The 12,566-nt window shown below is 44.5% G+C and overlaps 1 protein-coding gene across 1 annotated transcript in view; it reads left to right on the top strand.

Moving 5' to 3' along the window:
* Window positions 1-12,566, top strand: part of LOC134948917 (vascular endothelial growth factor receptor kdr-like) — a 334,002-nt gene that overhangs the window by 239,473 nt on the left and 81,963 nt on the right. Inside the window, exon 20 of the mRNA XM_063937198.1 lies at window positions 3,451-3,539. Within this exon, the coding sequence (XP_063793268.1) occupies window positions 3,451-3,539 (89 nt within the window). The remainder of the gene's footprint in view (window positions 1-3,450; window positions 3,540-12,566) is intronic.

Below are 12,566 nucleotides of genomic sequence, written 5' to 3'. Positions count from 1 at the left end.
TTAGCCATGGTAATTAACCGCAACTAACTGGATACCCCCTAAATCTCTGTGCTCATTTAAATCTCTCCTACTTGCAGCGCAAACATGGTTTTACTAATGTGCAACGTTACTTGTTCTTTATGCTTTGTTTGTTCCCAACTCACAATCGGCCCTCACATGTTCATAGAATTCTATTTAAACAAGGTACACAAAGGCTCTAAATTTGCCTTTGGACATATAATGGCAGTGCTTATCTGACACATCGGTATCAGGGACCAACACTGCAATGGTCAGTAAGTATGGTAGGGGCTAATACATGCGCATTACTGCAGTAACACCCAGTGCGCAGAAAATATATTCCCCAGCACTTTGATGTGCTTATCCAAAAAGGGGTGCGGTCTTACAGGAAGGGTTGTGGCCTCATGGTCCGACCACGTATTCATCACTCTGTATTCCCCCGAGATGCTCAGCTGCCCCCAGAGACTTGTCTGACTGCACCACTGGCTCCTACACTGTGACAAGAGCCGAGTGCTGCGTGTAATGTCACAGTGCAGCATCCAGCTCCTGTCACTAAGGAGGAAGAAGCATTTTGGGGTCACCCGGGCCCTCAGGCCATTCCCACCTTGTGATGCCACTGGGCTAATATAATGTGTGCAGTGTAACAGACTAGCAGCATTCAGTCAGATAGCAGCTAAATACTATTGTGTGTTTTAAAGTTGGTAATTGGAAAAACATTACCTGATCTAATGAAAACTTAGGAATTCTGGGGGTCATTCCGACCCGATCCTCACTTCCGTTTTGTTGCAGTGCAGCGATCAGGTCGGAACTGCGCATGCGCAGCACCCCAGTGTGCCAGCGCATGGCAGTCATCGGTGCCCAGCAATCGCCTCTGAGACAGAGGTGGTCGCTGGGCAGGAGAGGGCTGAACGGCCGTTTAGTAGGCGTGGTCCGGCCAACGCAGGTGTGGCCGGACCGTTGGGGGGGGGGGGGTGCGGCAGCTGCGTGATGTCTCACGCAGCCGCTGCGGCCAGCGGCAGCGACATACAACTCCTGGCCAGCCGCAGGAGCTGCGCTGGATGGGAGTTACTCCACAGATACAAAGGCTTTTGTATTTGTGCGGGGGAGGGAAGGGGGGGGGGGGCGGCACTGACATGCGGGGTGGACTAGCCCTGTGCTGGGTGTCCCCCCACATGTCTGGAAACATGGGGGTCATTCCGAGTTGTTAGCTCGTTATTTTTTTGTCGCAACGGAGCGATTAGTCGCTAATGCGCATGCGCAATGTCCGCAGTGTGACTGCGCCAAGTAAATTTGCTATGCAGTTAGGAAGTTTACTCACGGCATTACGAGGTTTTTTCTTCGTTCTGGTGATCGTAATGTGATTGACAGGAAGTGGGTGTTTCTGGGCGGAAACTGGCCGTTTTATGGGAGTGTGTGAAAAAACGCTGCCGTTTCTGTGAAAAACGCGGGAGTGGCTGGAGAAACGGAGGAGTGTCTGGGCGAACGCTGGGTGTGTTTGTGACGTCAAACCAGTAACGACAAGCACTGAACTGATCGCACTGGCAGAGTAAGTCTCGAGCTACTCAGAAACTGCACAGAGAAGTCTTTTCGCAATATTGCGAATCTTTCGTTCGCAATTTTGATAAGCTAAGATTCACTCCCAGTAGGCGGCGGCTTAGCGTGTGCAAAGCTGCTAAAAGCAGCTTGCGAACGAACAACTCGGAATGACCACCATGATCGTAGCTGTGCTAAATTTAGCACAGCTACGATCAACTCGGAATGACCCCCTCTGGCCCTTGCTGTTTTAAAATTGTGGGTATTCCAGGATGCATTAACAAGAACTAAAGTTTTTACGTTGTATCCGTGTTTGCGTTGGTTTCTGCCAGACACTTTGCTTTCCTCCCTCAATCCAAAGACATACTGGTAGGTGAATTGGATACTGACAAAAAATGAACTCTAGTATGAGTATACATGTGGTAGGGTATATAGATTGTAAGCTCCACTGGTGCAGAGACTGATGTGAATAACTATTCTCTGCATAGTGCTGTAGAATATGTGTACGCTATATACATAACTATTAATAAATAAATAAGCCGTCTGCTAGAACAATGCATATCGGTAGTGGCAGTTTATTGGATGTGTTTTCATGGCACATATTGGGACTGTCAATGTGAGTAAATTAGCAGTGCACTCCCACGGGATGTCTGAACATTGTTGCCGATGCGTGTTGTTATTCTTGGCACATTGTATCTACATATCTACAAATGGTCTCTTGGCACAAAACAAGCAGAGAACAGTTCCAGGAATGTGACAATTAATCCAGTTTAAATGAGTGCACCCCCACCCCCACCCCCCAGTTAGCAGATCTCTGTCCAATCAGGCATCTGTGTGATGGGATGGAACAAGCTATTCTGAATAGAGATACACTTCCAGCTACAGTACTCTGCAATGAATATGGTACACATCCTTGTGCTCCTTTTTCAAGATCTTATTGAGTCCTAAATGAATTCAAGTCTTTATGACAGCAAATATATATTTTTATTATACAGACAATCCTTAAAAGAGGTTTAGGTAGTCGTAAATGTTTTTCTTTCTACTTGTCTTATCTGGATTGTTTTATCACATCCCATTTGTTTCCACAACTACAAGTGTAGACTCTTTACACTTTTTGAGTTTTAATAGTTTTAAGCCATACAAAACAATGACCAAGAATTTAGAAAATCTTGTGGTTTTTTTGCCAGAGATGAAGGTAAGAACATATCTATCCTCAGTAAGACATCACCTGTTAAGTATGATAATTGCACTTGGACTTCAGTGCTCTGTCAGCATTGATTTATTAAGTTAATAAGATAAAAAAGAATTTTAGTGCCTGCGTCACAGGAAAAGAGTGAAGATGAGATAACGCTTGGAGTGGCAGCGCATTTGTGTGAACAGTTGAGTTGGATCTGCAGCACACCGTCTGTCACTACTGACAAACAAAAACATGAGGACAGAGCCAAGTGTGTGAGCATGGTGTGCTGTGCAGACAGCACGTTCATTCACAAATGTTAGGAATCAGATACCAAGATTTCTTATATTAGCAAAACAAAAGGTCCTGTACCCCTGCTCACAAGTGGGTGTGGTGTGGAAGGCCAACAGTAACTAGATCGACAGTGTCTAGGTCGACCATTATTCAATGACAGCTGAGCTTCGAGTCCAGCAAAGTGACCATTATGTTAATGGGTGACCAACTGGAACAGGATTTTGGGGGAAATGAGGACAAGATGACCATTGAATGGTACTGTGCGATGTGTACATTTATACTATTATACAATAAAAGTGCTGGTGCGGCCCATCATGCTGCTATTGGAACAGTACGCAGACCCGATTTTAGAGTCTAACCTGAAAGTACTGGCACAGGCTTTTTATGTAATATGCTAGAACAATGTTTTAAGTACAGCAACAGTACGTCATCTAATCACTGTCTTTTTACAGGACCTTTGATGGTTATTGTTGAATATTGCAAGCATGGAAACTTGTCTAATTATTTAAGAAGCAAACGAGCAGATTTTATAGCTTACAAGGTACAACTATTTTTTATTTTTTTTTATGATCCTTTATTTACATAACACCAACATATGTACAGCTCTGTACAATCAAGGGAAAGATGTGAACATATTGTGATCGATAATACAGGAGGAAACAATGAAATACATGATACAGAATGGCATTGGAAAATAATGAAGCTCACAATTTCTGAAATATATAAACAATCTATTAGATCTACAGTATGAATAAATGTCCACGTCTGTAGAATAAAATCTATACACACATGATATTTTTGGCAACAGTCTTTACTGAGGGAATAGAAGGTGTTAATGTGAGAAATAACTGGATTAGTGAACCTATGAAGGAATACAATTATTCTTTTCAAACATCATAAATCAGATTAAAAATGACCTGGACCTTTTATAGCTTGGAAGCGTCTAGGGATTTTTAAAGACATGCATGGAAATTCATTCAAAGGGGATCATTGAAGTGTAGAAGTGTATGTGGGAAAATGTCCACTTTTGTGGTGAGAAGCTTCTTTCTCCCAATAACATATTTTGTATAGAAATTTCTGTCACCTGAATAATCCAATAAGGTTCTGCTGCCCACACATGGCACAGTCTTGCCACTCAGTCTGAGAGTCGGACATCTGGATCACTGTTTAATTTGGCTTGACATGAATGTGGCTGAAATGTAGGAGACGGTGCTGTTCCAGTGCCACCGGAGCCTGTTAGTGCAGTTGGAAGATGACCACACACAGACTGACTGCACTTACCAACATGCTTGGTAATGATTCTACTTATAGACGAGAATTGGCTATTGCAGTCGTTTTATTCATGTAAATATTAAATGTGATGTATTGCGTACTTTTCAATGCCCCTAGAGACAAATGAACGTATATTTCATGCAGGATGCCGTAGCCCAGTAGCCTGCCCTGGTTGTTGCCAGGATGTTAGACAGCTGATAATACACTTTCCACCCAGTTGCACTCTGACTCTTTAGATAGATCTATTAATCTGCAATTTACACAGAACACTGGACACTCTTAATGGGGGTACACACAAAGAGATCAGTTCTTAAAATCTATGCAATCTGACTAGGTTGCTTAGATTTTAAGCATGGATCTCTCGTGTGTATGCCGCACAGCGATAGCGATGCGCAGCCCCTGGCCCCACAATTTAGCACATTGCTCATTTCACCCACTGGGTGAAATGACCCCCCACCACCACTTTGCTCAGCACACATCACGCTGCGCTGAGCGGGGGGAAGAATGTGTGCTGAACGGTCACTGATAGATCACTCAGTACACATCTCTGGGGAAATAAGAATGTGTGTAATGGCCATTACAGTCTTAACAAAATTATAACTCAAGTGAACTATAATGCAATCAAACCAAACTCTGCTTTCCAAAACTCGGACACACGATTACCCCTTTCACATCTCCAATGCCGGATCCCACCCGGGAATTGGAAATGGGTCCTTCCCAGTTGGGATCCGAAATTGGAGCCTCTACGCTGGCTTCCCAACCCGGCAATATGCCGGGTCAGTTGCCATAGCGGTGGGGGGTGGAGCCGGCAGTGGAGGCGGGGGTGGAGGCGACGCTGGGAGATGAGCTCATCTCTGTCCCGCTTCTCCCTATGTAGTAAACGGGTCCGGGGTCGCATCGACCTGGGAACCCATTTACACTGCCACTGACCCGGTATTCAACCCGGGAGTAACCCTTCTTTTTACCCGGGTTAAATTACCAGGTTAGGCGACCCGGGAATTCTCCAAGGCCCCTTTCACATCGCACACTGACCCGTGTCGATACCGGGTTATTTTTGTGATGTGAAAAGGGTATATGTAATATACTGAACAGTGAAAAAAATTATGATTAAATCTTTTCTCAGAACTACAATATTATCTCTTGTTTTTCTTCATGAAATAATAAATGTTTTGTACCTGCCAACTTAATGGTACAGAATGACATTTATCCAGGAGTAGAGCCACATTTTCCATGGAAAGTCTTTGTTTTCCTCCCTGCTCCTGCTGGGTCTTTCTGACAATTTCCATATGTCTGCCGCCTGCAGACCAGATAATTACACTAGCTACTATGACACTGATGGTGAATGTATGTGGATGGGGGTGTTGGTTTTTATATCACTAGCCTGTTTACATCGGGGTATTACATAGACTAATATCTATCATATATATTTTTCCTGAAAACAATTCCAAAACTTCATGCAATTTGCTGAATTACGACCTATGATTCTGAAAAAAAAAAATCTTGAAAAAATAAAAATAACGGGGGGACGTGTCCTGGCGGACAACTGAGGGAGACGTGAAAGTGTGCATGCCTGCTGAACACCCGAGTGGGATCTGTACCTGGTCGGTGGGGTCTCGGAGCACTCCCTTCAAGCCGGGGAATGGATTTCTGCAGAGTGCGGAAGTATCTCTCAACTCTGCAGACAGAGCGCCTCTACCTTGACACATATCCCACCGTGACCTCCGATACTCACTGCTCCGGCGTTTGCAGACGAAAGCAGGGTGTTCGCCTGTGGAAAGGTGCAGCGCTGTGCTGTGGGAGGAAGTGCCGATCCCGCCATGGTTGCGGCTGCTGATTGCTGTGGCGCCCTAGGTCGCGCTGTCTTGGGTCCTACTCCGCTATGCCTGCCTTCTGTCTCTTGGTGGTGCTGCCTGGTACACACTAGAGTCTGGCCGCCTCTCTGTTAATGCTGCTGCAGACTCAAGGGAGCCATCTGTGCCATATAGAGCTGTGCAGCCATCTTAGTAGGAGACACTGAAGGTGAGATTGCAGGCTGTCAGTTTGGAGTGCAGCTACCAATTCTGCTATAAAATAACACTGCTGCCAGTACCTGTGCAAGCCCTCCCCAACCCGTCATTATTATCAGGCTGCACCTACATCTGTACGTAGCTGCACGTAACCCGTGTAGCGCCTCTCTGCCCTGCACAGGCACTTTATAGTGAAGGACATCGCTGTCCATAAGACCGTTCCTTGTGGCTCCTCATTGGTTCCCTGTCCAGAACGTGCCACTCTGCTGGTTCAGTTGCCTCTGACCTTGGACTATAAGCCGCAGTGGTCCCTAGGCGCCCCCGCTGTCGTCTTTCACTATCCGAGTGGTGTGGGAGCTACTACTCCTGTATTTTGTGATTGTAAGGGGCATATCCTTACCTGATATGTTCTAAAGTCACCCCCCATATTGTTCACCCGGAACCTCTACTGCGCTGCTTGTTTACTACACTATTCCTGGATTAATTTCATTATGTCCAAAAATAACACCAGAGGGGGAAAACAAAAAAATTCCCAGCAGGGAATTATGCAGCATCTCTCCCGACTGTTGTCGCATCACTCCTCTGAATCACCACCTGCCTCCCCTGTGGACTCTTGCAGAGCATAGATTGCGCTTGGTGACTCTTTTGCGACTAAAAATGACATTTAGGCTATGATATCGGACTTGAATAAGAACCTTACCTTCAATTTTCAGCAATTATTTGCCGACTTACGCAGTGAACTGACCTCCCTCTTCAGCCATACTGCCGCTGTGGAATCTAAAGTGGACTCCAATTCCAAAGGCCTGCTGGAAACATCTCAGGACATTAACTATCTTTACAAAGAAATTTAATTTCTTTGTGACAAAACCGAAGATCTTGAAAATAGGGAAAGAAGATGTATCCTTCGCATTCGGAATGTCCTGAATCAGTCGCGCTTCAGGAACTTGAACCATACCTGATTCGCCTGTTCCAGATGCTAGTCTCTGCCCTTAAAGATCAACCATGCCATATCAAATGGGCTTATAGAGCCCTCCGACCGAAACCCGGGGATGGCGACCACCCCAGGGATGTGGTGCTGAAATTATTGTCTTTTAAAACTAAGGAACTGGTTTCCAACTCCAGCAGATCCATGCCTCGTATATTCTCCAAGGGGTCCAACTTACAAGTTTTTCAGGATTTGGCTCCTTCCACCATCATTAAGCGCAGGGAACTGCGAGACACCACAAAAATCCTCCATGATAATGGATACAAATACATATGGGGATTCCCATTCCGCTTAATAGTTGATGTGAATGGTCGTCCAATGTCGGTGAGGGGAAAGAGGGAACAGACTTAATCCATAGACTTCAGCTTTCTGCCTCCGAGGTTGGTTGCTCCTCTGGTAGCCCATCCAGGTCTTAACTGAGACCTTTCTGCAATTAAACGGAGGTATCATGTTTTGTTTCTATTGAACTCCTGTACAGTATCTGATACATTTGGTCCGAGATACTTGGACTTCTTGCTCCTTCCAGGGACTGTAATGCACACTGCTCCTGCGCTCATGCTCTATTTAAGCTATTCACCCTCTGTTCTCCGTGGCCGTGTTGTGCAGTACTGGAGGGAGATGGTGTTGTTTATTTTCTCTTAGCTATCTCACTTTGCCATATTATTATGCCTGTTTTCACTGCATTGTTACTGTTACGGTATTCTCTATGCAGCTTATTGTATTGTTTGCCATTGTGTATTTCTTTATTGTTACCAACTTACTATGGTTCCGGGTGGATAGTCCCCAGTCTACTCATCCTGTGCTTGAGGGCTGTCATACCCCCTTGGCTCTCGTTGTTTTTAGTTTTTATTTATTTATATTTTTATATTTAGTATACTTAGTATAGCCCTCCCAACACCTCGGTCCAGTGGGTTTGCTTTTTATCCTCTCTGTGGGACCCGATTTCTGTGAACCCCTTCCTCTCTGGTGAGGAGTTATACTGTTCACACTTTCCTACCAACTCCTTCCAATTCCCTCCACTTTATCAATACTGCTCCATTTCTAATACTCCAGGGGGTAAATTTACTAAGATGGGAGTTCTATTTAAGATGGGATGTTGCCCATAGCAACCAATCAGATTCCAGGTATTAGCTTCTAGAAGGTGCTAGATAAATGAGAAGCAGAATCTGATTGGTTGCTTTGGGCAACATCCCATCTTAAATAGAACTCCCAGCTTAGTAAATTTACCCCCAGGTTGTCACCTTTAGATTTTGAATTGCATACGGTGATTGTGCATTTCAACTGACAATATGTCTATGCATGTGCTCTCTGTGAATGTTAAGGGTCTGAACTCACCCTAAAAACGTTCACTCTTATATAAAATGCTTAATACCCACCATGGGGACATAGAGTTCCTTCAAGAAACCCACTTTAGACGAGGGTCTCACCCTTCACTTAATTCTAGGTGCTTCCCTACTGTACTGTATTCCTCCCATTCTTCAAAAAAGAATGGGGTGGCTATTATGTTTAGGGCCACAGTTCCCTCCCAGATCCTTTCTACTACAGTTGACAAGGAAGGGCGGTATATAATTCTAGTATGTCAAGTGGGTCCTCAGGTTATGACATTGGTAAACCTATATGTCCCTAATGTAGGCCAGAATGGCTTTTTCCATAAACTCTTCATTGAAATACAATCCCTTCGCAGGGGCATGCTTTTGGTAGGTGGGGACTTTAACTCTGTAATATCCCCTGAGTTGGATAGAAATAGTCCACGCCATTCTCCTACTCCCTGCCAACCCCAGGGGAATCTTAAGAAACACGTGGCCGAGGCTGGCCTCTTTGACACTTGGCAGGCCCATTATCCGACTTCCAGGGACTACATGTTTTTCTCTAACCCCCATGGCTCCTATTCATGTATTGATATGATTCTTGGTTGTAGTGGGATACTGCAATCATTATTGAAACCCTACAGTCCTATGGTTTTTGCGGGAACTTTTTGTCTGCAATACAGGCACTATATCACAATCCCACAGCGTTTGTCTCTACCAATGGTCTCTCCTCCCCCGCATTTGGTTTAGGTAATGGCAGTAGGCAAGGGTGCCCTTTATTGGCTCTGCTCTATGCACTCAGCATTAAGCCATTGGCTGCCCATATTCGGATGAACCCTGACGTCAAAGGGATTTCTGTTCAGGACTCACAGTATAAAATGTCTCTTTTCGCAGACGAAGTACTGATGTCCTTGTCTTCCTCACAGACTTTGCTCCCTAACTTACAAGCCGAACTCTCACTGTTCGGAAGTTTGTCGGGACACAAGGTTAACAGTAACAAATCTGAGGTGCTAGCATTCCATCCCCCCCCCCCTTCCTCCCCCGACACTATGAAGCTCTCAAATTTTGGGTACATATGTCGACCAAAGTCCATCAAATATTTAGGGATCCAGATTACAAAGCATTACAACCAGTTATTCAAGTCCAATTTTCTTCCGTTATTGCAGAATATTAGAAAACATTTAGCTAAATGGGATCACCTGTGCATTTCATGGACTGGTAGAATAAATTTTAGCAAGATGAATATTCTACTGCAGCCGCTTTATTTGTTCCAAACTGTTCCCATTGTAGTCCCAACGTCCTACCTCCGTTCTGTGCAATCTATGGGGGTAATTCAGAATTGATCGCAGCAGCAAATTTGTTATAAGTTGGGCAAAACCATGTGCCTAATTCAGATCTGTTCGCTCGCTAGTGTTTTTCGCTGCACAGCGATCAGGTAACTACTGCGCATGCGTATGCACCGCCGTACGGTTACAAAGCGGATCATTGTTGTGCTCTGGTTCTAGCGAAGAAACCATTCGCATAGCCGTTCGAAAGGAGAGTGACAGAAAGAAGGCGTTTGTGGGTGGCAACTGACCGTTTTCTGTTAGCGGTTGGAAAAACGCAGGCGTGTCAAAGCGTTTGCAGGGCGGGTGTCTGACGTCAGTTCCGGGCTCGAATAGGCTGAAGTGATCGCAGCGGCCGAGTAAGGTCAGAGCTACTCAGAAACTGCACAAGCTGTTTTTGTACAGGGTGGCTGCACATGCGTTCACACACTTGCAAAGCTAAAATACACTCCCCTATAGGCGGCGTCTATCTGTTCGCAGCACTGCAAAAAACTAGCTAGCGAGCGAACAGATCTGAATTAGGCCCCATGTGCACTGCAGGGGGTGCAGATATAACATGTGCAGAGAGAGTTAGATTTGGGTGGGGTGTGTTAAAACTGATATGTAATTTGCAGTGTAAAAATTAAGCAGCCAGTATTTACCCTGCACAGAAACAAAATAACCCACCCAAATCTAACTCTCTCTGCAAATGTTATATCTGCCCCTCCTGCAGTGCACATGGTTTTGCCCAAGTGCTAACAAATTTGCTGTTGCGATAAACTCTGAATTACATCCTATGTGTGGTAGATGTATTTGGTTAAACAAAAAGCCCAGACTTCCGAGAACCTGTCTCGCCAAATCAACGGCCACTGGGAAAGTAGGTCTCCCCATCTTTGAACGGTATTTTAAAGCTACACAATTGAGCCATATTGTGGCTTGGCACATGCCTGGGGGCTGTAAGAAATGGTTGTCCCTGGAAAGTGACCTTATCAATCACTATTCTGTTAGTTAGCCAGCCTATGTACATGATGTTCCCTGTGTCCACTCTGTTCTCAAGGTATGGGACAGTTTGAATAAGAAACTCAAACTATCACCTTATCCTTCCTCTTTGACCCCACTATGGCGTCATCCCCATTTCTCCATGGGATGTGTATCTTCCTACATGCACCCATGGGTTGCAGCGGGCATAACTAGGTTTTTACACATTTCTGCAGAATTTGCTCCACAAACTTTTTTGGCTTTACGCGAGAAATATGATATACAGGAGTCTAGATATTTTGACTATCTGCAGATTACCAGCTTTGTACATTCCTTAAGTTAGTCTTCTAAACTTAGATGCCCGACTCCATTTGAATGTATCTGTATTTATGACCCAGGGTGGAGAGGTATTATCTCTATTCTCTACTGGCCGGCTCCTCCTCCCCCCAAAAAAAATTTGAATTAGCTTGGGAACGTGATTTGAGGATCACTTTGGAGGAGTCGTCGGTGATCAGATGCTCGATTGCCAAAACGTCTATAAATACGAACTTTAAGGAAAATACCTTTAAAGTATACTCAAGGTGGTATATGGTACCTGAAAAATTACATCATATTTTTCTTTCAAGTTCAGACCTATGCTGGAGACAGTGCGGCTCCAGGGGCTCCTTCTTACATGTGAGGTGGGATTGCCCAGTGGTTAGTTCTTATTGGGATAGCATATTTGCCCTCGTCAGTACAATCCTCCAGACTCCTCCTCCTAATGGTCCCTTACATGCTTTGCTCTGTAACCCATTAGAGGGGATCTCTAAACCCTTGAATAGACTTAGCACTCACATCCTTAACGCCGCCAAGCTTTTAATAGCAACCCAATGAAAGCAAATTATGGCTCCGTCTGTACAAGTAGTAATTAATAAAATTTGGTTTGTGGCATCGATGGAGTACATTATTGCCTTGCTCCATGATTCTGTGCCTAAAGTTTTTAAAACTTGGAGCCCCTGGTACCTGTTCATAGACAACTGCCGGCAGTGGCAAATGCAGGATTTGCATGGGGGGGTTTCCAGAACTGGGTGGAGCCAAGCACGGGGGTGGGGACTGAGGTGACCCAGTGTATGCTGGGTCCGTAAAACTAGTGTGTCTGTGTGTGTGTGTGTGTATATATATATATATATATATATATCTACATATCTACACATATATATACACTGTATGTACACCTATGTATATATATATATATATATATATATATATATGTATATATATATATATACAATATAGAGATCAGCAGCACTCCATTCGATTATACGTAATAAAGCAAAGCCGGTGCCTTCCCGGTAATATCCATGAAATGGATGTCCATAAATAAATGTAGTGGTTAGTGGCACTCACGGCTCCCGGTCAGGGAATGAAAGAAGACACAAGCGTTGTGTAGTCAACGTTTCAATGTTATTCAAGTGAACATTTTCCTCAGGACATCAGGAAAATGTTCACTTGAATAATATTGAGACGTTGACTACACAACGCTTGTGTCTTCTTTCATTCCCTGCCGGGAGCCGGGAGTGCCGCTGACAACTACATTTATATATATATATATATATATATATATACCATATGGTCAGATGGCACTCCGGCGGGACTTCACTTAAGAAATAAAGCAGAGACCAGGCTCTTTTTGCTGCGGTAACGTTTCAGTTGTATTCCAACTTTCGTCAGACCCAA

The sequence above is a fragment of the Pseudophryne corroboree genome, chromosome 8 (genome assembly GCF_028390025.1).
Source record: "Pseudophryne corroboree isolate aPseCor3 chromosome 8, aPseCor3.hap2, whole genome shotgun sequence".
In the NCBI taxonomy this organism is placed as follows: domain Eukaryota; kingdom Metazoa; phylum Chordata; class Amphibia; order Anura; family Myobatrachidae; genus Pseudophryne; species Pseudophryne corroboree.
The sequence above is the reverse complement of the archived record's forward strand: the minus strand, read 5'-3'. Positions and strand labels throughout refer to the sequence as shown.